The sequence below is a fragment of the Platalea leucorodia genome, assembly GCF_965183815.1.
Source record: "Platalea leucorodia genome assembly, chromosome: Z".
Lineage (NCBI taxonomy): Eukaryota > Metazoa > Chordata > Aves > Pelecaniformes > Threskiornithidae > Platalea > Platalea leucorodia.
In genome coordinates, this window is record NC_138858.1 from 68,085,297 (window position 1) to 68,112,279 (window position 26,983).

Genomic DNA, 26,983 nt, shown 5'->3' on the forward strand with positions numbered 1-26,983 from the left:
TTTTTCATCCTAAGCTGATTTTGCTCCCTTCACTGTTATGCTGTTGAACAGGGACAAACAAACAACATCATAAAACTAGCAAAAGAACCAACCCTAAAAATGTTTAGCTTTCATTTGTGTAATAGATTTGTTTCTCTGCCCTCCCTTCACGTCAGAGGATTTAAAAACATTTAACTAAGTGTTTTTCTGGGAAAACATGTAATTGAAAAAAATTTTTCACATATATGTTTGGCATTCTTCAAAGGATTCTAGCTTGCTATTTCTCCTAGACAAGGTGATGCACACTGACAAATGCAACATGACTGGAAATATCTGGGGTATTTTTAAAGGAGTTCAGGCAGGCACAGTTCAGAACTTGACTTTAATAGCAAGGAACGTCACACATGCTGCAAAGTCTGCCTGCAAACAGAATTTTTAGCCTATTTGGACCATCATGGTTAGACTGCTTTCGAGGACAGATCTTGCTAAGTTGAAATTAGCTGGACATTTGAATGCAATCCTACCGACTGTAGCATAGCCATGTCGTTGGTCAGCTTCAGTTACAGATTTTCCTCTCCGAAAGTCCCAAACCTCCTCGTTGGCCCAAGTGGAACTGATCAGAAACATCTGTATAACCACAATGTGGAAAAGAAGTGGGTATGTGCTAGAACTCTGCTCTCAAGGACTGCCATCCTTTTCTTGCTCCACTCTTTATTCATGACAAACATCTTGCTTGCAGTGGAGACTGCCACTCCCAATGCTGGTTAAGCTGGGTTTTTGTGATAGTCTTCACTAATGAGAGGAGTGAAGCTTTGACATACCTTCATGCTGATTTTGTCAATAAAAAATGTCTCTAAATGGTTCTGCAAGCCTGGTTCATTTTACTGGTATGGTGCTGCAGCTTTTGGATGCCAAGGAATGGGTATTTCATATGGTTGTTTTAAACTAATTAGCTGTATCAGTGTAATTGTACTGTGCAGAATTTTCCATGCAATTTTATTTAAATGATGAAAATACATGATGAAAAGTAAATTTGAAAAGAAAGTATGAAAGTCTACCCCATAAGTGAGCCAACCAAGTCACCAGCAAAACAACCATCTGTGAAGAGAGGTGTTGTAATCAGGTTTTGGGCAGGAAAACAACTGCAGGACTCAAATGGTTGATGATACAGACAGATGGAGGCTATAAACTGGACTAAGGAAACCCTCAAGAAGCAGAAAAAACAGAATAAGGGCTGTGTTGTGTTAAACTTTGGCTTCAGATAACTATGAGTTGATCTTTCCCTGTACCTCAGGCTGGATTGCTGGAACTGTGTTATAAAGAAGTGCCAGCTATTGATAAGAGTCCTTCTCATTGAGCTTTTCAGAGTGCTGTGAAACCCCTAGGCTTGCCTGGAATGTGCTGATGTTCAGCATGCACCCCGGACATGGAAGTTAGCACTAGTGTTACTGATCTGGAGTCACCTCGGGACATATACTACCAACTCCCCTTCTCTGCACACAGGTTTTCCTTAGAATAGCAGAGTCTACCAACATTTGAGAGAGTCACAGTCAGATTGAAATCAAACTATAGCTCTGATAAGACTTCAGAAACCTTTTCTTAGTTCTAATAAGAAACCTCAAGACATCCATAACATATATATCCTTGCTCTGAACTCCACTGGATAGGAGCTCCCTTCATTCTTCACTCTTAGAAATACTATGCTGCCGAACATTATACTTGTCGTTTATTCATCATCAAGTCCACAGACCATCTTCAGCTTCTTCCTAACATGTGACAAACATTTGCACAAGCCAACAGCTCACTCCATCATTTAGACAGCTTACAGTTCTCTATTTAAACACAGCTGGGTCTCTTGAGGTATGTAAGCACCTGTCTCCTTTGACCATAGACTCACGGGTGAACCAGAAAGGCCTCTTAACCTCCCTTGAAAAGAAACTGCCTGTCCAGAGCCCTTCATACCATAGTTGCATTTTTCCCAACTAGCTGGGGCTAGTCTTTCCAGCATTCAGATCAGCTTCACAGGCCATAATCTATGGAAAACACTAAATGACCTGCAGATACTTTCCTTTGACTGTTTCAGAAGAGCTGAGTTAGCCTGGCCTGGGTGTCTTCCCTTGTCTTTTCAGAAGTGTAAGTTTTGCTAAACCAGATATTCCAGAAATTGTATGCGGTATTTTTAGTGCCACATCAGTGACAAATTTGGTATCTAGTCAGTTATGTTACCTAAATGAGATCAGTTTGTAAAGCATGCACAAAATCCTGGGCATGACAAGGTTAAGTATGCCGAACTGGAATTCTGTGATTGTAAGTGGTCATTTCTACCCTTGAACTTGGTTTGTTTTTTAAAAATTCAGAGTTGAAATATGGCATGCATGACAGATCATACAGCCTCTCTGTCTTCCCTTCAATAAGCTGAACACAGTGAGCCTCTTTATTCTCACAGCCACAACTGTGTTTTTCAAGCTGCGTGTTCTTTTTAAATCTTATCTTCCCAGTGATATAATGTAAATATTACATATTAAGGGATTAAAAACCCTTCATGTGGCTCTGCTATATTATTTGAGCTCATCCAGCTTACCACTTTGTAACACGGACTGTGCAGTGTGGTGTGTTTCTGACTCCTGCTTCTTCCATGCTGCACATATATTGCAACCTCATGGCAATATACTGAGAAGTGTAACTTCTCCAGAAGGTATTCGGAGAAGACGCCTCTGTCCAAATGCATCAGATAAGGCTAAATGGTGGAGAAGGGGACACAGGGAGGAAGACAACTGTGGGGAAGGCTATGGTGACTTTTTTACAACATTTTTTTGTATTCACCTGAGTCTGGGCTGCATGGGGCCCACAGGGTTCTCTTTTATAAGTAAACTACGCATTGCCCAATGGACTGTGTCACTAGCAAGGTCTGGCACCATAGTCTGTGCTCTGATCTTGCTCCTGAAATATCCTATCTGCCTCCTAGATTCTAATGAACCCAGCACTTGTGCAAAGAGGAAGTACACTGGAGAAGGAGGTTTTGGAAATCTGCTTTTATCACAAGCTGCATCTGGCAGTGCCCATTTTTTACATCTTTCCAGCCTTTAAACCTGGTATAAATAGACAGTAGTAAGTATAACTTGTTTTGAATTGGATGTATTACAAAACTAAAGTGTGAAACTAACCTGAAAGAGCCAGTTTCCTAACCATTTAGATTTACAAGTGATATGAGCTAACCTAGATAAATCTTTCTCCCCTTAAGGTGCCAGAGAAAGCAAGGGAGGCAAAGCACTTACTTGTTTTGAAATAAATCTCCTCTTTCTGACCAGACTGGCAGTTTATCTTCCATTTGAGACTGTATCTCAAAATTTTGTGTCCAGATATCTCTCTCACTGCTGCTCTGAAGACCTTCTTATCCTAATCTGACTTTGCAGTCTGATTCAACTTCCAAATCCAGGTACAAATCCTACCCCAGCTCAACTGCTCTTGCTTTCAGAAGCAGTTTTCTCTTGTTATTTATGTGTTTGATGGGGTCTACATTCTTGGAGAGATGGGCCTAATGAAGATGCAAAGACTTAAAAGATATGCATCTCTCAGTTTCTACTTATTAATTGCTACCTTTGAAGTCTTAACTGCCTAATTCAGAGATACCATTGGCTACTTGTAATATATTTCTTAGACTTTTGCAAACTGTTTTTTGTCCTGAAAAATATATGTCAATTATTATATTTCATTATCATTTGGAAGAGTCTTCTAGTCCAATGTTCCACAGACTATATTGTAACAGAAGGCTGGCCTGAATTTATTCATATTAGACCTATGCATAATTTTTTTTAAAAAAGGTCACGATTAGTTTGTAAAAATCCTGCCATAGACAATCCACTGCAAATCTCAATGAACTACTCCACTGTTTGAAAGTTCTGTGTTTCTTATTTCTGAGTTTGTCTAGCATCAAATTCCTGCCTTGGAGATTGTTAATCTTTTCTTCTGGAAAGAAGGCTCTGTAATCTGGATATATACAGGCCATCTGTGAGACACTTAATCTTTTTTTTGAAAAGTTAAATAGTCTGAGCTCCTGGAGTCTCACTTGTCAGGTAGATTTACCCATTCTATAATCATGGCTCTCTTCTCAACCCTATGCAGATTATAAGAATTTTTTTTGAACTGCAAATGCCAGAAGTTTTCTAAGAAATATAAATTTAGGACGAATCTCTAACCCTTGCATGCCCTAGAGTCAATAATACTCTGTATATGTCAGTTATGATATTGACCGAGGAGCAAGCAAGTAACAGCATGCAAGAATGTAGACAGTCCCTCAGGTAACTTATTGGAGGGTTTTCCAGGCTTGTAGGTTTTGTTCCCTAGTGGACCTCATGGCCCTGCTAAATCCTGCTTTTGCATGATCCTACTGTCCTGCTGAGCGTGGCATGTCTCCAGATACAGAAAACTCATTTGAACCCACAATTCAGAAATACAGAATTCAGGAAACTCTATCTCAGTGACAGTGAAGCAAAACTAACCACCTGGGCAGACAGGAGCCCGAGAGAAAATACTGATTCAGACAAGAGGCTCCCTAGAATTCTTTCTCCATGGACCAGCTTCCTGAACTGGGTAATAAAAGCAAACTTAATTCTCAATTATGAAATTCTACTGTTAAACAAACATAGGCCATGAAAGCTTGTGTGCCATCATAAAAAATCTCCAGGAACTAATTTGATTAAGGCATATATATGTCACATCTGATCAATCCCTTAGCTTTCCTGGCTCCATCCTGTACCCATATGCTAGTGTGGGACTTGGCTTCAGTGAGTACAGAATGAAATTTTATGTTTACAAATCCTGAACTAAAGCATAAGCATATGAATTGTCAGTGGTCAGGAGGCAGTGCTGAAACCATAATTTCTATATGCTGATATGTATTTTCCAGGTCTATGCCATGCAGAGAGAATTCACAGATCTATGCAGGTTCTCACTATCTTTTAGAAAGAAACTGACATTGCATTTACAAATTTTTTTTTCCTCAAGCTGTGGTCTACTAAGTGCTGGTAGTCTTTAAGAAAAAGGGTCCATGTAACAGTTTTGTTAAGGCCTGCTATAGGCATTTTTTGCTACTGCCCTTAAAGATATGGGACCTTTTGAAGCTTGTATGGTAACTAAAGGACTGTGACATTGTCAACTTGCTAAACTATACCACTTTACATATAATATTTATCTGCAGTTATGGGTTATTTCATTAATGTTCAATTTTTGAAGTCTGCAGTTAAACTCATCTAGCTTGACCATGATCTTCAGGATTGCCTTTCTAAAACGTGTAATTTTTTTAGCTGGAACTGGCAGGTTCAACTGGCTGAACTAAAATATCAGTCAGGGATTTTATTTATGGTCTGAAAGTGGATGCTCATTTGTTTAATGTGATTGAACTTTGCTTGTCAATCCATGTTCTGACTTTCTGTATGTTTTATCCAGGAATAGTTTTAGGTGCTATCAGCACATTTGTGGCAAACTAGGTGGAATGTCATTGTTTTTGAAGTACAGGAAAACATTTTTCAACTCTTTAGATGTGTTGTGCCGGTAGGAAACATGGGATGGAGCTGAAAATCACTGCGAGCCAACAGTGGACGAGATAAGATTAAGTAAGTGACAAATCACTAAAGTATGGAAACAAAGTGTCATGGTTTAACCCCAGCAGGCAACTAAGCACCACACAGCTGCTTACTCACTCTGCCCCGGTGGGATGGGGGAGAGAATCGGAAGAGTAAAAGTAAGAAAACTCATGGGTTGAGATAAAGACAGTTTAATAGGTAAATCAAAAGCCGTGCATGCAAGCAAAGCAAAACAAGGAATTTATTCACTGCTTCCCATCGACAGGCAGGTGTTCAGCCATCTCCAGGGAAGCAGGGCTCCATCATGTGTAACAGTTACTTGGGAAGACAAACACCATCACTCCAAACATCCCCCCTTCCCTTCTTCTTCCCCCAGCTTTTTATTGCCAAGCATGACACCATATGGTATGGAATATCCCTTCGGTCAGTTTGGGCCAGCTTTCCCAGCTGTGTCCCCTCCCAAATTCTTGTGGACCCCCAGCCTACTCACTGGTGGGGTGGTGTGAGAAGCAGAGAAGGCCTTGACTTTGTGTAAGCACTGCTCAGCAGTACCTAAAACATCCCTGTGTTATCAACAACGTTTTCAGCACAAATCCAAGACATAGCTCCATACTAGCTACTATGAAGAAAATTAACTCTACGCCAGCCAAAACCAGCACACAAAGGAAGCAAAGTAGCTCAATTTCTCATTTTCTTTTCCTCTTTTGCAAAAATGTCAGAATGATAAATGCCAAGCAATAATGAAAAATGCTCATAAGATCTCATTTTAACTCTGTTGAGAGCAAACCATGAAGGCACTATCAGTGTTTCTCCCAGTGAACAAAGCTTGCCACAGAACTTATCATCATTATCATTGACATAAACTAATACTAGGGCTGGTGAGCTCAACAGAAAAGCTCATGACAGAGTGACCTGGAAATGTGAGTGACAGTGATATCTTGTCAGTGTTTGAAATGGGACAATATGCATTCCCATGTCAGTGCTTTTTATATTTCTACATATTTTGAAAATCATTGTACCCATGATGTTATGGAGGGAAGGGGATGTTACAGCCTCTGAGATCTTTCTGAGAGCTGTTGCCTCCTGCTGAGTTCCTTCATGTTCTGGTCTCACCATCAGCCCTCACAACCCAATGTTGGCTTGCCTCTGTGAGTGGTAAGGCTCACGGTTTCATAGATCCCCCGTTAAGTTCAGAGCTCAGCAGCAATCACCTATAAGCAGAGACAGCTCTTAATTTGCCAAATCCTCCTTTGAATCCCTCAAAGGCTGATGTGGAAACCATACTTCAGGCTTATGGATTCAGGAGCCATATACACTGGTATTTCCAGGCAAGACACAACACCACACTAAAAGTACAGTTAATATCAGTACTTTTGTGATTGTTTATAAACACTCTGCTCGGTTCATCAGGCTGTTGCTTTTTGGGATAATACTCCAGAAAATAAAAAATAGACAAGAGTAGAGATGACAATGAAACACAGAAAAACTGTTCAGAATGACACAGGGACTCTGACATCTGAATCCCACCAAAAGACAGAGCTAAATTTTTAATGCCAAAGACTGCAGTGACTCTGCAAAGTCTGTTAAATTTCCTTAAAATGTTTCTGCTCTGGAAGCGACTCTGTAATGAATCTTGATGACTCAGTGAGGCAGATGTAGCCAAAAAATGCTTATCATGTCTGACAAAAGGAAGAGGCGTCCAAGAAGAGGAAGAGGGGGCATGAAGGTGGGACTACATGACATCCATAATCCTCCAGTTACCAAGCCACTCATCAGTGGGCCAGCACTTGATGTGAATTACAACAGCCTCCAGGGTCTTGCAGTGTATGTTGCCTGCCAACAGCTCCTAGGACCTAGTCTAGAAATCACAAACCTGTGCCCCTGTTCTTTCCTCAGGCCTTATGCCTTCTCCCAGCCAAAAGGAGGAGAGATGGCACTGGTCCAGCTCCACCAGTGACTCTTCTCACATTGGAGACACTAACAAGGGCAGATCTGCGGGGTTTACACAGCTTTTCACTGTAGAATAGAAACTGAACCTTTGACTCCTGAAGATATCTATCTTCAGACAACACAATTCTCACTCTGAAGATGAAAGGGCTGCTGAGGTGCCATTGATTGTTTTGGAAATTATTTTCACCAAAGAATGCTGGTACCTCTCCCAGTCTGAATTAACAGCCCACCAGGGCTGGAGCCAGGAGTGTTCCTCTAATAACAGAACAATGATATTACTTCTTATTTCACTTATGCCACAAATCATACAGCTTGATAGCTTGGAAAAGAAAAGTTGCTGGTACCCATATTTCACTTTAGTGTGTATGAAGACATCCACTTCACCTGATTTGTAGGTACAATAGTAAGTGTGAATGCTCTGAGAAAAGCCACATCTGTCATATTATACATAACAGCCAGCTCTAGGCCTTAAGCCTGAAGGTGAAAACATACACAAGGTACAGTTTCTTTCATGATATCAGGAAGCCTATATTGCTGGTTAACAACTTGGATTTTTGAATAACCTCACTGACTACTTAATAAAACACTTCAGAGTAAGTAAAATAATAATAAAAAGTGCTTTCTGCTGTACCTTGTTAAAGTAAGTATTATTTCCTTCATGTGTTTAACCTATTCACTGATGTGTTTTGGCACTTATTCTGCTATGTAACATAATAGCATTTTTCAAAATAACATATTCGAACACCTTCCCCACTGCTTTTTTGTATAATACCTACCCTCTTGCCCATACTGGCACTCTGTTGTGGTCACATTTGGCACAGAGAGCAGGGTGGTATTTTAGTCCAGCCATCTGACACACCATGCTTGTTTTGACTTGACATAAAAATATGTTTTCTCTTACCAAGTTCATGACAAAGATGTGCTCTGACTTATACAATTTTTGGCACAATCGGTTTATTGAGCTGAGGATAAATCACATGGTCAGTATCATTCTTAAGCAAGACATGCTCCAAGAAATGGGCACTTTTGGGGTGTTTTCTAAAAACAGCCAGTCTCTGCTTCCACCCCATGGCTGGATCCCTTTATATGGGAATGTTTCACTTGTAGCAGTCAAGGGCTTCATGAGCTGCACTTTCCCACAAGGATGTGAACACTGGAGTGCTCTATGGATTTAAGCTCCGAGTAGGAGTCAATGAATAGTCTTGTGCCAAAGATGGACAAGGACACAACACCCCACCCCCCCCACCCCCCCCAAACCAACAAACACAAAGGAGCTACTTGGTTTCTCTGATTGTCAAGTTCAGCTGGAGGTCCTTACACTAACTAGTCAAGTCTTCTATAGAGGGGAAACAAAATTTTCAAAGAATTAATTTTCCAGATTGACATCATTCTGGCTTTGCTTCCACTGAGATTCAATGAATTACTCCTCATTGAAACTCTCATTTCCTAAAAGTTGTCTGAAGCTTCAGTTTCTGAAACAGTAAGTGAATATATTCACTGAGCAAAGGACATGTAGCCAAATGTCCCTGCAACAAGGGAGTTCCTAATGTTGTACCCTCTCTTCCAGTCTCATAGATCTGTTGAAAAGCAAGACCACAAGATGGATCCCTGTGGGATATTCTCTTGGGGATCTTTGCAGTGAAAGACCCCTAACAGCTATGGCTCATTTCTTTCTGTCCTTTGCTGAATACAAAAAAACAAACATGGCATGTAAAAGGCACAGAAGTTTTGTCCAGAGAAGTTGTGGATGGCTCAACCCTGAAAGTGTTCAAGGCCAGGCTGGATGGGGCTCTGAGCAACCTTGTCTAGTGGAAGGTGTCTCTGGCCATGGCAGGGGGGTTGGAACCAGATGATCTTTAAGGTCCCTTCCAACCCAAACCATTCTATGATTCTAGATTCTATGAAAATGGGAAATGCATGCAGACGGCCCAACTTCTTTCAAAGGTCTAGATAGCTTAATATGAAAGGCTGTGAAAGAAGTGGGGCTGAAGAACATACCACACTTGACCAACAGAAATGAAGACAGCACAGCAATTCAGAAAGCAACCTGGGAGGATTCTTCACTTGGGTTCTCCTGCACCCAACAAATCCAAAAAAGGATCAGGAGAAGGAAGATGACAGGTAACATTACTTCCAAGTATTCTTATGCCATCCCTCTCAAACTGTGGTTTCAAGGTGCTGCTACATGAATGACAGAAATGAGGAGGCATTTTTGCTACTGCTGGGCTAAAAAATCACCATATTTGACCTTATGCTACAGTAGTAACTGCTGATTTTACTCTGGAGGCTTTTGGATCATGTGGTCTGATGACACGCTACAGTTTTAATGCCCATGGCTCTTCAGCTGGATTTTATTTCTCTCATGGTTTGGCTGAAAGGTATGGGTGCCTGTGCATGTTTGTGTGTGTGTGAGCATGCTAGCATATGTATGCATGTGTGTTACATCCACTTCACATTGCAGGTTTCGGTTTGCAGGACTGCTGGTGGACAATCAGTCTGTCTGGAAGAAAAGTACGCCCACAAATATCACATGGAACTAGCTGGTTCTGGGCGCTGATCCAGGCAGCCTCATTTAAAGAATCAAGATCATAGAAACCTTTGGCTGGAAAATTAAAAAAAGAAAGTATCAGCTTTCATTCTGGAGACCCACATTCAACTCTTTATGGAAAATATTTTCAGGAAATACCTGTTGACTGAGCCTTTCAGTTTAACCAAACCATATTGCTTTTGCAAATGAAAAAGAAAGAAAAGAAAGAAGCAAACGAGTAAAAAATATATTAAAAAGCCTCTGCTTTTTGTCCCAGGGGTTGAATTAAATTAACTTCAAACTGAATCTTTTTGTATTGTATGAGAGTACAGAGAAAACATCATGCTGTGTGTAATGATATGCATTCTCAGCTAATTATTAACATCTTTGCATACATACTATTATCAGCAATTTTCACTTTTTGGCTTTACTTCAAGTTCTGTTTAATGAGCATGTGTTATCTGACCATGGCAATGGGCGGGAGCATATCATACTTGAGAATATGCTCTTTGTACTGTTTTGGACAAGGGGCCCAATTTTCTTCGTGTTGAACTCTATGCAAGTTTTGCCAATAAGTGCAGTAAAGCTTAGGTAAGCCTAAAACCTTACAGACAAAACCTACAGTTCTTTTAAGCCACAACTTCCAGTGAGGTCATTGCACTGATGCATCTATTGTCATCTAAACACTAATCCAGTCTTACTCTCAGTTATTTTCCACTGCAGGAAGAGTGACTGCTCTGAAAGCTCAGGAGCATTCTTCAAACACTCACATCAGATGTATTTTCAAGATTTTATTTGGGTATAAAATGTTGAAATGGACTTTCATCTCAAAATGGACTTTCACATAGTGGTGTTTCAAACCTATTTCCAAAAAGCCCAGGTAGGTTGCTTAATACCTGGACTTGGATCTTAAGAGTTTTCATTTCAGGTGCATGCAGGAAAAAATCTATGTGGCTCGATTTGAAGATGTATTTGCTTTGCCCTTCTCAAAAGGTATGACAATACAGAAAAAGACTAAAAAACTGGTTTTGTCTTTGAACTGTTAGCAGCAGACAATTTTTAAAAGAAAAGGATTTGTGCATTTAAAAATATTCCATGGTTTCTGTCACTGGCACATGATAGAGCTCTTCATTAAAGGCCCATACAGTTTTAATATGATTCATATCCAATGGTTCACATAACCACAATAAGCCTTAGATCTCTTAATATGCCTGTTCCTAATGTTCTTTTCGTTAGAAGAGCAACCAAGTAGTGTTTCTTTTCTTGGCTGAGACAAATATCCCCTTTGCTTGCAGGAAATGAATGTGTATTTTTTGTACTTTGGAAAGTTTATTGAATATAAAAAAAAGGAGAAAGAGAGATTACTTTCTCCTTGCAGGCATGTGTTAGGCATTCCACAAACAAAACACTGTGTAATCAGGGCAGCGGTTGTCTTCCCGTGACACTTGAGTTTTCAGAAAAAGATTTATGTAAGTTATAAAAAGTTTTATGTAAGCAGTTAATATTTCTGAGCTTTTTTTGAACATTGCCTGTTCCATTCAACAACGGGGTAATCCCTCCTCCCTAAGTTGAGAAACTGTGAGACATGCAGTACGTGTATGTGGTCTCAAGGTCAGTTATAGCATTTACCAGATGATGGAGAGTAAGTCTTATGGAAAAAGAACAACACTGAGATTCTTTTCTCGAGGCCACGAGCATGAGGCAACTGCAGGGGGAACAACAATTTTAGCTCAAGCTACAGAACTGATCAGACTTGCATCAGCAGGCATTTAGGGACAGATGCTGGAAGCAGGTCAGCATCCCCTGGGGAACCGTGGGCACACAACACCTCATAGGAGACGCGTGGCGCCTGATATGACTCATTGCATAAATGAGACAATTTTCTGATTCATATCTGGGAGCCTTCTGCTGGATTGTTCTCTCAAAGAGTAGTTGCCTTTCTGCTTCCACTCCTTCAAAATAAGAATAGTGTATTTCAAAATAACCTGATTTGTCCTTTTGTATCCTCCTCTTTCAGACGGAATTCTCATTTTCTTCATCTTTTTTACCACACAACATGTAATAATTAAGAAGAGCTTAACAAAAAGAGCAAATACAATGAAAATGTCTTTTGAACCTATCTTTTACTGCAGATTCAACTCTGCTGCTTGGCGTCTGTTAACCAAGTCCTGATTTGATATTGTTTGAGCTGTGATTATTATTATTTTGAACAGCTGGTTAGTGTTCTCAGTGATCCTGCTCTCTTCTGTGTGTGTCGTCTGGGGACATATTTCTTTCTACTGCTGTAAACTGATCTAGTGTATGACTCTTTCACAGTGAGTTGTAGGAGAATTTGTCTACGTTTCCAGACATTAGGGGAAGCTGCAGGAAATGATGGGGAATACAAAAAAAAGTGGGTGAATTAACTGCCTGTGAGCAAGTGGTCCAAACTCAGCCCAAAGTAGCTCAGACGAGCTGAGCTGGTGAAATGGTGAAATAAATTTATGTGGGAATGGGGAAGTCCTGGGAGCAGCTTCCAGCCAAAGCACAGGTAAAAGGTTTCCTTTTGGTTCTACAGTGAGCACACACCCCTGGGATACATATGGGAGCCCACTCTGTCAGGTGCTGGGGATTGTCAATTTTCATTCATTTGAAGAAGTGGCATCTAGGCATCTTACAAAACAGAACCCACAGCACAAACACACATAATTGGCAGAAATAAAATGTTTATTTTATGCTACATATATTTTTTTCCCAATGTTTTTATATTATATTGTCTCACAAAGAAAGCTTCTAAGGCTTGTAAATAAAAAGGGACCAATAACATCCACTGGATGTTCATTGTAGAAGATACTGCATTTTTATCTATAAATATATTTCAATAAAACCCTGAAACTATAGTACATGTTATAGGTAGGTTTTAATTTATTTTCTACTGGTCATCATGCATCTAGTATTGTATTTCTTATTTTACCACAGAACTCCTATTTTCAAGGCCACTCACTGTTTACCACTGCTAAGTGCTAGGACCAGGCTTTTTTTATAACCGACGCTATAGGTGTAAAACCTGGCTGAAGTATCTATCCCTGTGTTGCCTGAAGGGTATTTTATGTTAATGACTGCATGCATCAAGTCTGCACATTATTCTTGGATGCTTTTGCCCATTTTAAAATATGTCTTTCTACAGCATTGAAAGTAGTCAAAAGGTAGTGATGTAGCTATGAAGCAGGTTGATAATCTTTTTGTGTTTTGATTCAAAACATACATAAAGAGGACTCTCCCAGGAGGTATGTCCCACTAGGCAATGACTACTCTTACTTCTCATAGATGCAGCACGAAAGGAGAACAGGATACTTAACAGAAAGCTTAAAACAAGCCATGATGGCTACCTTGTCTTCGGAGTAAAACAGAGAAAGAAGTACTTGCAAACCATTAAGCTACTGCTTAAAATTCCTTTTTTTCCTCCCTCGCACATTTTTCCTTCCAGTTCCTCATTTGGTCTGTAGCTTACCTTGTATGGGACTGACTTCAGGCTTTTTGGGTTCTGGCCTTCTCAAGTGCTTGGGTAGCATGTCATTCTCCCGGTGCCATTTTTTCAGGCATTGTGGCTCATGGATACTAATAGATCTTGTTCCGTACTCACGGCCACATATGTAACAAATCACTGCTGGTGGCCATCTTATCACTTGTGCCTGCAAATAACAATTATGAAGAAGAATAAATATTGTTTTCAACATTAATTGTGAATCAGAACAACTTTTGATTAAAACAATCATGTAGATTAAGAAACTGATTCATATCTGTGAAATCAGTGTAACTGTTTCTATCAGTTTCAGCTTGTCTGCATTCAGTCTTGAAGCTTGTAAGAGATAGTGCCTCATTAGCTAGCCACCTGGAACAGGTAGGCTCCTTCTGCAGACACTGGGCTGAAAATTCATGTGTGTCACCTAATTAATACTTAGCTATGTAGGTTTTAGCTCTTTTATTTTCACACCATCAAGTTAATGGAAATGCTAAGTCTTCACATGCGGAAACAACTCCTCTGCTTGATCAGGTTGCTGCAGCACAGTGTCCGTCTTAAATGTTGAAGCCCTTTTTTATCTACCAAAGAGAAGTAACATGACAAGCAGCATCAAACGCTTCCTTAGCTGAACTGCTGATGTCTAGTGCAGTACCAGAAAGACCCCATCTCCAGGCAGAACACAGTTAAAGCACTGTGTCCAGCCTTAAGCTGGACAGTAAGGGCAACTGTCTCAAACTTGTGATTGTGGTCCCTAACCCCACGTTACTTGTGCCACAGATCAGTTAGCTGGTGGAATTCTTGGCCTTGAAGGATTAAAACCGATCCAGGGTATTTCAGGATAGGGGGGCAAAATAGGAACTGTTGCTTGTTTATCCCAAAGGCCTCAGTGTGAACTTTGCCAGTGACTGCAGTGAGGGCAGAACTGGACTCTAAGCAAGTCATTGTTTCTGCACTGCAGATCTGCTTTTGTTCGCAGGGAAAAAAAGCTCAATGGAAGAAAAAAATCCCTCAACCCCAAACACCACAAATACATATTCTAAGCTTGAAAAATATATAATTACTGCGGTATTGCAGATTATGGACTTGACTGTGCCCTTCGGCACATCCTGGGCTAGGCGTGGTGTCAGTACCAGCCCTGCTCCAGAAGTAGTGTAAAAACGTACTGCAGAGACCGCGCTTTGAGGCACACTGACGGGTCTCACAATTGCCAGCACTTCCTGCACTCCTAACTGCAGAATACCAGTAAGAGATGAGCTATTCCCTGCCCTCCTAAAGGTGGAGGGACAGCCATGCCAGACCAAACACGGGAAGCCTTTCTCACTCAAACAAGGGAGGTGGGAATTTCATTTTATCTTCTGCTGCTGTGTAAGACAAAGCATAACCTGTTCCAGTATTTATGACTCTCTCTGTCAGCCCATCAGTGTATTCAAGAAATTCTGGGCAGCTCTTCTCACATTTATGCTACAGTCTGAAAATGTCATTAGTGAACAATCTGCATAAGCTTTCTTTCCTGTATCACACATGTAAACTCAATTACATGAAGAAATACTACTCTACAACGTGTATTTTTGCTGGGAAAAGTTGGACTTCATCTGGAAAGTTCTCACAGTCAATTGAAATATAACTTATCCAAAGACAGTCTTTCCAAGGACATTTTCATCCTCTTAACTTTCAAATGGAATTTTCTTAGCCATCTTTGATAACAAGGTATTTTATATATATGTGTATATATATATATATATAACCTTATCTTCCTTTTCATAGCTGAATATAGCAACAGCTGTTTTAAGAATGCCCTCTAATTTTTCATTATCGGTTTTCACTTACTTCCTTACTTCAGCTCGAGCTTACTTACTTGAGCTAGGCCTCGTCTAATTTGGAGATAAGACTCTGGGTTCAGACACAGAGTCTTTTGAAGGCAGTGTATGTTTCTTTGTAGGCTCTGGAAAGCTTTAGGTAAGGATACTATAGTCTAAACTCTTGAGGTCAGGGGACTCATTTCAGTGTGCATGCTTGTTGTGGGTGTGCTTATAGCATTTTAAAAATATATAAAAAAAAAAAAAAGCTAGGTGTAAAAACACTGGGAACACATTTTCCTCTGTAGTTTTCATTAGCTAGGTTCCTGCCATTCAGTAAAATTTTGTTGGCTGAAAACTAGGAGAGAGCAATTTGATTTACATTCAGTTTGTAGAGACTCTTTATATACTACCAGAATGGGAAAAGGAATTCTAGTACAAATGAAAATCACTCTTACTTAGCCTGTACTGTCACAATCATTTCCGCCGTATGGGGCAATATAATAAAAACAAATGTATAGCTTCAAGGAGACTTAAAATCCTGATATGAGACAGGTGAAAAATCACTTAAAAAATTAAATACTCCCAATAAATTTAACAGATGCACAGAAATATTGTTGTTAAAATCAAATAGTTTTTTATCTTAGAAATATGTCACTAGTGAACGGAGATAGCTTTTTATCTCTGACTGCTTTGTTCAAATCCATTACACTTGTTCTAAAGTAACTGTGATGTCCTACAATTGAACAGCTGCCAGAGACCTGCAAGGCAAAAGTTAGTGATCACCATCCAGTGCAATCTGGATACATTTCCACAGTTCTGAGATGGTCTTTTTGGTAGTCTCACCTGAAAACCTAAAGACTGAATGAGCAGTACTGTGATCCCTCCAGATCCTGACAGAGCGTTTATAGGTGGGTTTTGTGTTGTGACTGAGCAAAACCAGGCCTGACCTAAACAGAGGATTCTGTTTTCCAAAGTTGTCAATCGGGATTGATTCATTACTAAATCCTATTTGGTGAAAAGAAGTTTAAGAAATCTGTTCAAGTAGAAATTCTCTGTTTTGTAACTTCCACAGTTAAAAACTGTACAGAAACAATAGCAGAGACCAGAATTAATTAAAAGGAATCAGATCACTCTAAGGATGGAATTATTTTTTCCAGAAATGTAGTGAGTTTGAACCACCACCACCAGACATAAAATTGTATACACAGACGCTTCTCTGCAAATATGCACATGTTAAAAAGCTGAAAAATAAAACCTGAAGGAGAATATCCTTACAATTGGTAGTAACAACTCTTTTGTTGCTTAACTGTGGAATCTGAAGTACGATAAGCTTTATTTGGAATTTCTACAGCTGATGATATTTATCCTTCATTTCTTTTTCTCTTCAGAGTGTGCCTATCCCACATGTCACATCTGGAGGCCTGCAGTTTGAAACTATTTTTGGAATCACCACAATTTTCCAACCCAAACTACACACAGGCCAGTGGCTAGCCTGTCTGCTCACTGCTTTGTTTTTCACTTTTTAAAAGGGTTGTAGGGAAGGTCTGTTCCTGAGGATATGTGTTATTATAAAAATACCTACAAATACCTAACAGTTCAGTTAGGCTTTTGTTTGGTGTCTCAGTATTTTCTCTTTTCTCCAAGACTGCTAAATATGTCTGCATGACCATGAATGAAGTTATTTAGCTCAGAGGGCTATGCAACTATGTATTTTCAATAGACCTGACATTACTTGAGGTTAGCCCCAGGCTGCTGTTATGGTGTTACATGAGGTCAAATCCTCCCATACTGCACAAAACTTTTAATTTCTTCTTAAGTACACCCAATAAGACTGACTCCCAAACTCCCCTCCATAAATATTTATCATCCAGGACTGCACACACCCCCGCCTTTCTTATTTGTTTAATTATCCATGTATTTTAATGGGAGGAGGGGAGGCCTCCTGCTCTAGGCCAGAGCTCTCATCATAGGCTTGAATTGCCCAAGGAGCAGAGGTTCAGGAAAAGATTGGTACAAACACTTAGCAACAGCACCATGTTGTTTGAAAGCAGCCCTTTCCACACATTTTGCATAAGGGACAGGGACAAGCTGTGGCGTGGCTCTCATGACCACCCAAAGGTGCATTTCACAGCCTTCTGGAGTGCTTTCAGCCACTGCCCCAACACAACAGCAGACTAACATTAGTATTGGTCATATGCCTGTGTATGAAATTTCCTTGAACAGCAAGGTAATTCTGCCAGATGATGCAGGTAGTTAAAGATTTTACTTCACTGGAAGTACTAGAATATCCCATTTTACTCCTGATGTGGTGTCTTTTAAAAGAAATACATCAGTATAATGAACATGGCATTTGTGTAAAAGTAGAAAGGCAGGAAACTCAATTATTCCCAATGATAATAGTAAGTTCATTCAAACCATACATTCACTGTCTGTTCTCATCTAACTTTCTATATTTGCAAATATGTTTGTCAGCATTGCCCTAAGAAGATGTTCAAAACTGCTACCACGGAGGCCAAGTTTATCATTGACCTCCCACCTTCATTAGAATTGCACAGCATCTGAAGAAGTTTTCATTTTACCAAGTGACTAGATGAATTTATGCTAGAGGAAGATACAGCATCAACATTTTGTTGTTACACAAGTTCTCAAGACTTATGCTGTGTTAAAATGCATTACAATACAGTAAAGGAAGATCACTGAAATCTTTTTAGGTAGTTAACTTGATAAGAAGGAAACAGCAGATGGCAGCACCAGATGCTAGTGACATGTCTGATAGACTTAGGATCAGCACTATCTGTTGTCAAAAGACCTGTAACACATATACCCACAGTAAGTCATTAATACCCACTTACATGTAGCAGACATTTTGGTCCATGAAAGAATAAAAAACACGCTCTGCTCTAGTGCAAGTCTGAATTTCAGTAGTTCCAGACATCACTCCCATTGTCTGGGGTATCACAGCAGAATCCAAACTAGGACTTCTGAGCTGATGTGATCCTTGAGAGTCTCTTAAGCATACGTTGTTGTTTGTTTTACACAGTGAGACATGATTAACTCAGATGTGTTCATGCATTCTGAGAGCGAGGACAGTTAGTGGAAGAGATGGCTTATGAAGGCTGTTGAGTGTCCAGCTCTAAAGGCATGTAACACTGAACTGATAAGTGATTGTCAGTAATGATACTGGTCTACTCGATCCTGCACTTGGTAAGGGAGGGAGAGCTCCAGGACAGAAGCATGCAGGCAAAAGTGCTTGCAGTTGTAAAGTTAAAATGTCCTTCACATGGTGTACCACCAAATCAGTTAGATCTTTATTTTCAAAATGAGGAAAACCCGGCTTTTTAATTTAGGACATCTTTCATTGCATAAATGAATTTGACAGTAGCACTGCAGTTCTTAAATACACTTATATAAGGGTTTGGCTTTTTTTCAGGTATTCCTTCTCTCTGATGTTTTGCTGAATCATGATGTTAAACAGGTACTTAAATAATTCACTGTCACGGTGAGTAGGTCTGTTAAGTGCGACATGGACTGCCTCAAATGCTTTCCTGCCAGGACCAAAGCACATTGCCATTTCACCCCACTACTGGTATTTTTTAATAGAATTAATAAGCAGCTGAGTAGCTGGAAAAAGAAGAGGAGACCCAGACTTTGTCCCTTTTCATAGTGAATCTGCAGTCCTTCTGTGAGCTTATTGCTTTTCAACATCCTTCAATATGTGGACTTTTCAAAACTTTCAACTGGAGGTGGAGACCCTCACACAGAGAATTTAAACCTATGAAAAAGAGGCTTCCTTTGACCACTTCTTAGAAGCAATCTGCCAATCCTGAACAGCCCCTGGGATCACAGGATATTTCTTTCACTCTTTCCATTCCTATCTCTGCCTTTAATGCGTACCTCTGTACAAAAGGACAGCTCTAAAAATAATAAAATGAAGGACCTCAGACAGGTAAAATCCATCTAACCCTTCCCTGGAAGTCATCATTAATAACAAAGTCCTTCAGAGTCAATTACAAACTGCAAGCTGTACAGCCTCATTAGTTTTGCTGCAACTGATGAACTGTAACTGCTTGGAAGCACCTGAGGAAACCTGTTGTTCACACAGAAGGAAGAACAGGTTCAAACACATTTCATTCTGGCTCTGCAGAGCTCACAGAAGTAAAAAGTGGTAATAATGTTGTTGTTCAACAAGTCAGCAGATGAGACTGAATCCACACAGGGAGCAGATATGTTGTGCAAGAGAGCAACATTTTTATAGAGTCACTCTCAATGCCAAACCACACTCTAAACTTGTTTTTTTATGACATTATAACTATGGACATTTCTGCCCCCTCCCCTCCCCCCTTTTTTAAAACATACAGAATTATGTGTGATAGACAAAACCCTCTGCTTCACACCCATGCCTTCCATTGAACAATCACCTTCAGAGCAATGCCAGTTCTTTGGTAAATGGTACAATGTATTGTAACACAACAAGAATATTTCCTCTCTGATAGCTATAGATGCACCTGTGCAGCACTTTGTACTGTTTGTGGGTTGTTTGAAATTTGCTGATAAAAGACCTGAGTGGACCTAATTTGCCAGTATCTATCAATTAGTAGCCTCAAATAGCATAACATAAAAATCTCTCACATTGTCTTTATTTTCATGTTCGTTAGGGTAGTGCTATTATGTCCATTTTATTCAGCAGCTGGAAAACTGAAATACAGCGTGCTTTGACTTTTAAAACATTTTTAGAAATGCTCTGCATAGCATTGCATTCCGTTGGTGACTGAGAAAGCTAAATCCCATTTTCAAATGTAACGTAGGCAATCAGGAGTCCAACTCCCGTTGAAAAAAAAAAAAAAAAAAGCCTTTTATTTTAGACACTGGGCCTAAATTTAGACATCTATCTTTTTACAAAACTCCTGGCCAACAGAAAGCTTGTGCAGAAGCAAATGCTGAAAAAATATGCCATTTTCCAAAACTTTGTGTAGCTTTTGGATAATGTGAATCAGCTTCTTTATTCTTGGATCTTGAATCAAATTCAGTGGAAAGAAATGTGCAGTCTTATTTATTTTGTTGTTGTTATACTCTGAGTTGCTGCCTTTGAACATGCAGTCCTCAGTAAACTCAAGTTCTATGCCAAGGTTAAGAATAATGGTAAAAAATGAAAATCACTGGAGTGCTTACAGAATAATGAAACATTGTATTTCATGTTAACTAAATAAAAAAATCCTAATACCTGCTAAAACATATAACATTCAAAGCTTGCCTAAGCTGCTCAACAGAATCTCCTAGGGAACTATAGCACACAATGGTCTTTTTTGGGGACATAACTCTCACAGGACTACAGAGTATAAGAAGACAACTACTCCCTTTCCACAGCAAAATCAAAAGAAATAAGAAGTAGTTTCTCACACAGTATTCCCCTTTCCTTTACCTACTATTCGTCAGAGAAACACTTGCATGGAGCCAAAAGATCCTTCTGAAGGAAAGTGATTTTAAATTTGATGGGAACCCAGTCTCCCCTGGCATGCCTACCATCAAAATGCATCCACACCCTTTCATAGAACACATATTTAGCAATTTACCTTGTCTAATATGGCTGGTGCAGCTCTTCTCTTTCCTTGATGGGTCTTAGATGGATCATCACTTGCTGAGCCAGACCCAGAGCTTGGGCCTTTACCAGATTTATGGGGGCTAGAGCTTGACAGCCCCACACCACTGCTACCTCCTCTGCAACACTTCTGGTGCACAGTGAGACGATCAGGAAGGAAGGTTCGGCCACAGTTTCCACAGGGCAGGAGCTGGGCTTGGGCACTATCATAAGCTGCCTCATTTTCAGCTGTAAGCATACAGGAACCACCAGTAAGGGCCTCAGGTTTCCTGGGCTCTGCTCTTCTGAGATGCCTTGGTAGCTGATTGTTTTCAGTATGCCACTTCTCTAGGCACTGGGGTTCATGTATAGAAATAGACTGTGACCCAAATTCTCTGCCACAGATATAGCATACCCTGAAGCAAGGTCTTCTTGGTGGGATGACGGGACGATTCAGTGGCATCCGAGACATGTTTGAAGAATCTGACTGTGTTGATATTATTGCAGTGCCTGGTCGCCTTTTTGGGGGTCCAGCTTCTTGATGTACTACTTTGGGCAAAATTCTGGGAAGATCTGACACGTTAGATAATGAAACCTGCTCTGAAGGCAAGATAGTAGAGACACTAGCAGAGGCCTCTCCAGCACTTGGCAGAGTGTTACAGGCTTTGTTCACATTCTTCTTCTTGACGTTTGTTTCCATGAAGGGTACAACATTTCAAGAAACTTTTCTCTCTCCTACACGTAAAGGGCTTGGGAAAGTCTGTTATTCAACACGATGCTCCATCTTCTTAATTCAGTTTCATGGGTGGAATACACTAGGGACTTCAAAGCTGGAAAACTGCACCCAAAGGACATTTCAGTAGGGAAAGAGGGTTTCTGTGTGTTTTTGTTTTGCCTTTTGGTTTTACATGATCCTGAAACAAATTAAATCAGTACATATTAATAGACACCATCTCTCTTGTTAAGGTTACCAACCAGTGGTTTATCACACGGATCAGTTTACCTTACTACTCTGTTATTTTTTTAAATAGCAGACAAATAACATCAACTATACCTTACCCATAATGATCAGCTGAACAAAGTAAATCTGAAATTCTAGTCTCAGATGGTGTAAAGTCATGAAGGACATGAAGAAGATGGGTTTGCACAAACAGAAGCTGTTGAAATACATGTGGTTTTGAGTATAATCAATATGCTTTACTTTCAGTTATTGACAGAACTGGTATTTCTGACACATTTCTGCCATTTATGTTGGTAGTTAAACATAATTTCCTTGCCACAAGAGAAATGAAAATAAGTCCCTTAGTAGAGGGATGTTAATGTCCAATCTCCAAACGGACAGTCAGCAAGGAAAATGTTCCCAGTCTGTAGGTTGAAGGAAATGATTAGGCTCCTTTACTCAGCACTTGTGAGGTGGTATCTTAAATTCTCTGACCAGTCTTGATTCTGCCAGTATAGGAGAGATATTAATAAAATGGAGCAAGTTTATCAATAAGGGCTACTGAGATGTTTTGGGGGCTGAAGCACATGCCATATGAGAAGAAGCTAAGGGCACTGTGTTTGTTTAGTCTCAAGAAGACAGTACTAAACATATTTCAGTTTTTCAATTTGCAGTCTATCCCTGTATACAGGCAACTTTGTGTTGTATCACTTAAATATTCATTTCTTACAGAGACAATCTTTTGTGCTGGTCCTCCAAGGGGCAGAAAATAAAATTCAGACTGTAACCATGTTACGGTAGAGGCTATTATTTTATTGCAAGAATACAAAATAACTAGCGGGCTAGCTTTAGTCATAAGCAAGCAAGAGGTTGCATAGACAGGCGACTGTCAAGGACAGCAAAGTCACCATTGTCTACTTTATCTATAATAGAAGAAACAGCTAATTATTGCTTATTTTTCCACCAAGGATAGGGTCAAAGTGTAATAGCCACTGCTCTGGGATTGGCAGCTCTTCCTTTGACTTAAAAGTCACCTTGCCCTTACCAAATATTCCAAACTTTATCTCAACCCTTCCGAAATTTTAGGGGGTTCCTAACTCCCAAACTTGTCTACCCAGAGATCCCACTGACCCATCTCAGGTCACTTTCTCTGCTGCCACCAACCAATCTGCGTCTGCTCTGAACTGCTCTTTTGTCATGTCACCATGGGAGACTTTGCTCCCACTCAACAGCCTTTTCACCCTTATCAATCCCACCTCTGAACCCAGGGGCTGAATATAACTACACCCATGGGCAAGAACACAATTTTGTCATTACCCTTGAGATGACAAACTTAAACTTTTCCTGTGCCACTGAGAAGCCCTAAGCTGATTCTAGTCTCTCATAAATATTCTAGGGCATAAGTCAAGGACATGGGCAACAGTGAAAAAACAAGTTGTCACCAGGTTCACATGATTAGTCATTCTCTTGCCAGGCACACAAGGATATTTAGATTGCTGCATTCACACTGCTTGCTTAAATATTCACAAAGTTGCATTTTCCAGGGACATGTGTGACACTTTCTCATTTTACAAAATCTTCTGTGAAGCTCAGATTTGTTTGTACACAAATTGGAAGATGTGAAGACCGTCAGAGCCAATCTATGATTTGTACGGGAACAAATCTCTGTGAACAAGTATATTGCAGTTAGCTGTTAAAAACAAAATTCTTAAGGGACATTATACTTAGCACTCAAAGTTACTACCTCCTCTAAAACTCTATTAGATAACTGTAGTTTGTGGAAAAATATAGTAAACTACAGGGCTGTAGCATCCTCTCATGTCTGAAGGTATTGTCTAAGCGTATAATGTATGTTAAAGGATAGACAAAACTGTAGCACGGAATTTTTGTTTCAGATATCAAAAAACGTTTTTTTGTCTGACTCCTACACAATGTATAATTGTGAAATATCCAGTGGAAAAGCATACAACAAACTAACAAAGAAACAAAGGTTACAAGCAGTTTGGATGGTAGCAAGTAATAACACCTGGGGAGTTAGCTGGCTTCAAACTGGTGCTATCCCACTTTAAAGAAATAATATTTGCCCTCACTAGCAATGTTCCCTTAATGCAAAAAAACTTTGCTAACTGTGTAGAAAGTATTACAAAAGCTATTTGTGCAACAAATCCCACAGTCTTTCCCTTGTTTTCCTTTTAGAAGGCCTAAATTTTCTGATCTTGACTTTACAGAAGGCTGCTAATTTTGTACCACAATTTGCCACTGCAGGATTTTGCTAGTTTTGACCAGGTCATGCATGTGATTCAGTTAGGTGAATGGTTCAACAGTATGTGAAATTTAAATTTGCAAACCAGCATTGAGGCTACTCTACTGCAAGGCCCTTTCAAAGACTGGGAGAGTTTCCAAGGCGGGTGGCCTGTTGGATGAATCCAAGTTGGGAAGTAGCCAAGCTCTTTAGGAGGATGAAGGGAATGGAGAGACAGGGAAACATTAAAGGGTCATGAAGGCAGGGGAGATAAGGGTTATTGGGGGGTCACAGGAAGGGAGCATCAGAAAGTTCAGCTACATTTCAGGGAACTTCTGAACTTTGCAAGGTCCTATTTATGTCCTATTTAGTGATTTATGTCAGAACGACACTTTCTGCTACCTGAGAGAATTCTTAAAGCAACAGTGGGCACCGACCTGCCTGCCACATGAATAATGTTAGGTGACTAAATCTGTTACCGCTAAGAATGAATCAGTCAATAAAAGATGCTATAAACAACCTATTAACAATATAAGCTATTGTTGGATTTCCAAGCTTTCCATTGTAAATACTTCATAAGAGAATTATGCTTCCTTGTGGGGATTACACCATTTGGTCTACATTTATTCCTGCCAAGTTGACCTTTATTGTTTGGAAACTTCCTATAAATTCAGTGTGAAATGAAAAGGCATATGAGCAGTTCAAATCTTCTCTTCTCAAGCTCAGTAATAAAGATGTGGAAGTAAATCAGGATTGGGATTTAACATTTCTTTTCAAAACATAAAACTTTCTTACTTTTTTCTTTTAAAAATCTTGCAACATATTATAATAAAGTGGGGAGGTATGGTTAATCACTGCATATAGCTGTAGGAAAACATTCCTCTCCTCTGCAGTTCCACTGAGTACAATATTTAAAAACCAGTCTCATGATCTGCAGTGACAGGGCACTTGCAATTAATGGATGAGTTCAATGTAATTAAAAGCAAGTGAAATACTATGGCCAGTTGAGCATCAGGCTGAGAGCTTCACTTTATCCAAAATAGAACAGAATGACAAGAGTGAAAACAGCTCAGTACATCGCTTATCTTCTTGTCCTGAAGAGGGAACTGGAACCCTTGCACAATCTTTTAAGCTTATCCTAACCAGAAATTGCAACAATAGCATTATTATCCATGCTTCAGTAATGATGCCTTCTCTTAGCTGCCTTGTGTGATTCAGCCTATACAGGCAAGTGGAAACTTCTTCCCTAAAATGGCCTTCTTTATGTCTTCTTTCATGTCAGTGTTGGAACTTGGAAGCAAAGTTGACACATACGTTTCCTATTTCCTGTATGCAGCCAGTTTCTGAAGAGTGACCTTCTCTGTTTTTCATCTCTCTTGATTCTCTCATGTAAACAATTCCTCAAAACCCATTATAAGGTCATTTTATAAGCCTGGATTCCTTGACTGAACTGAACAAAACATACTTGCGCTAGCTGGGGGATTAAATTGGCTGTTTCCAATGAATCTTCAACACTACTGCTTTTGACTTAGCTAGAATTCCACATGGAGACCTCCCAGCTGAAAAAAACAGAGTTTACCTTGTGGAAGAACACATTGCATGAAGCCTGCTGCTGCCAGGACACAACCGTGCTTATTCAATGGACAAAATACAGGAACAGTTGTGACAATTTGGGGAATCAGTTTATGAATGCTGACTGATATCACAGCCTCTCCATGTGCAGCTGTATCAGACTGTAAACTCCATTTAAACTATATGGCTGGCTTACTGTCACTGTTCCCATCTGCCAGCACAGAAAGGGACAAGATAAATCCTTGCATGAGATAAACACAGAGCTAAAACAAAGGTCACAGAGCTTTCAAGCTTATACAACTCAAAGAAATACCCCTTGGACATGCTTGACTCCCTCTAAAGGCAGAGACAATTTTCACGTCTGGATTTAGGAGGGAGGACCATAAACAAGCAAAATAAACAGTGGGAACAACTGATTCCTTTACTGTTTTTAAAACAGTGCTTGATAAAGATATGAAAAGGATTTATATGAGTACTTGCTTGAGGTGGCAGTGGCGTACATCCAGGAAGCTCTTTGGAGAGGTCACCTATAATTGAAGAGTGCTTACAAAAATCAGGACTCGCATAACAGAGTTATGAGAATGTCTGCGTGGGTTGCTCTGCCTGAGGAAGTGTATGACAGGCCACAGAGGTACATTAAATGAAAGGGGAAACATATGGCTCCAAAATGGTGGCATCCAAATACAACAACAGCCTCGTGGAAGCCTAGCTATGGATCAGGCTGTCAGTGTCAAAAAAGAATAAACTAATTTTAGCTTGCAAAAAGATACTGGTTAATTCGGTATCTCAGATTCCAGAGTTCCTGGCTGTAAGCCCTTATTTATGCAAACCCCCACTTCACTGTGAGAAGTTTTCCCTTTGTTTGCTTTCAATACTGCACTCAATGTTGTGTACTCATTCTGCCTGTTCATCACTCAGGGCTTGAAGTCATAAGCTTTCTGTTTGTGACATCACAGTTGTTGTTATGTGGGTCATTTAATAAGGGTGATTAATGTATTATGTAAATTGTAATACCTTTACTGTTACATAAATTACAAATGTCTCAAATAGCTTTAAACGAGAAGCAACAACTTCTTGCAATACAATAGTACCTAGAAATCCTGGTTTCTCAGTCTGGGCTGGACTGTGTAAAAAGTCAAAGGAGAACAGCTCAGTCTAAGAGGACAAAAGATATAGAAAGAGAGAGATGAAGTGAACCACTGAGCATACCACAAGAAAGAGAAGGAAATTAATCTAGATTTTCTAGATACCCAACACTAAATCAGTCCAGTCACCGGATTTTCTAAGGATTATCCCTAACTTTACAGTCAAGTTA

General features: G+C 39.8%; 1 protein-coding gene across 1 annotated transcript; it reads right to left on the reverse strand.

Annotated features, from left to right (window-relative positions):
* Positions 1–535: 535 nt before the first annotated feature.
* On the reverse strand, positions 536–21,614 carry LOC309602500 (zinc finger protein 474-like; the record flags this gene model as incomplete). Its single annotated transcript, XM_082336097.1, has 3 exons — positions 536–606; positions 13,529–13,709; positions 20,910–21,614. The coding sequence occupies 3 exons, from the start codon at positions 21,612–21,614 to the stop codon at positions 536–538; spliced, it is 957 nt and encodes a 318-aa protein (XP_082192223.1).
* Between the last annotated feature and the right edge of the window lie 5,369 nt (positions 21,615–26,983).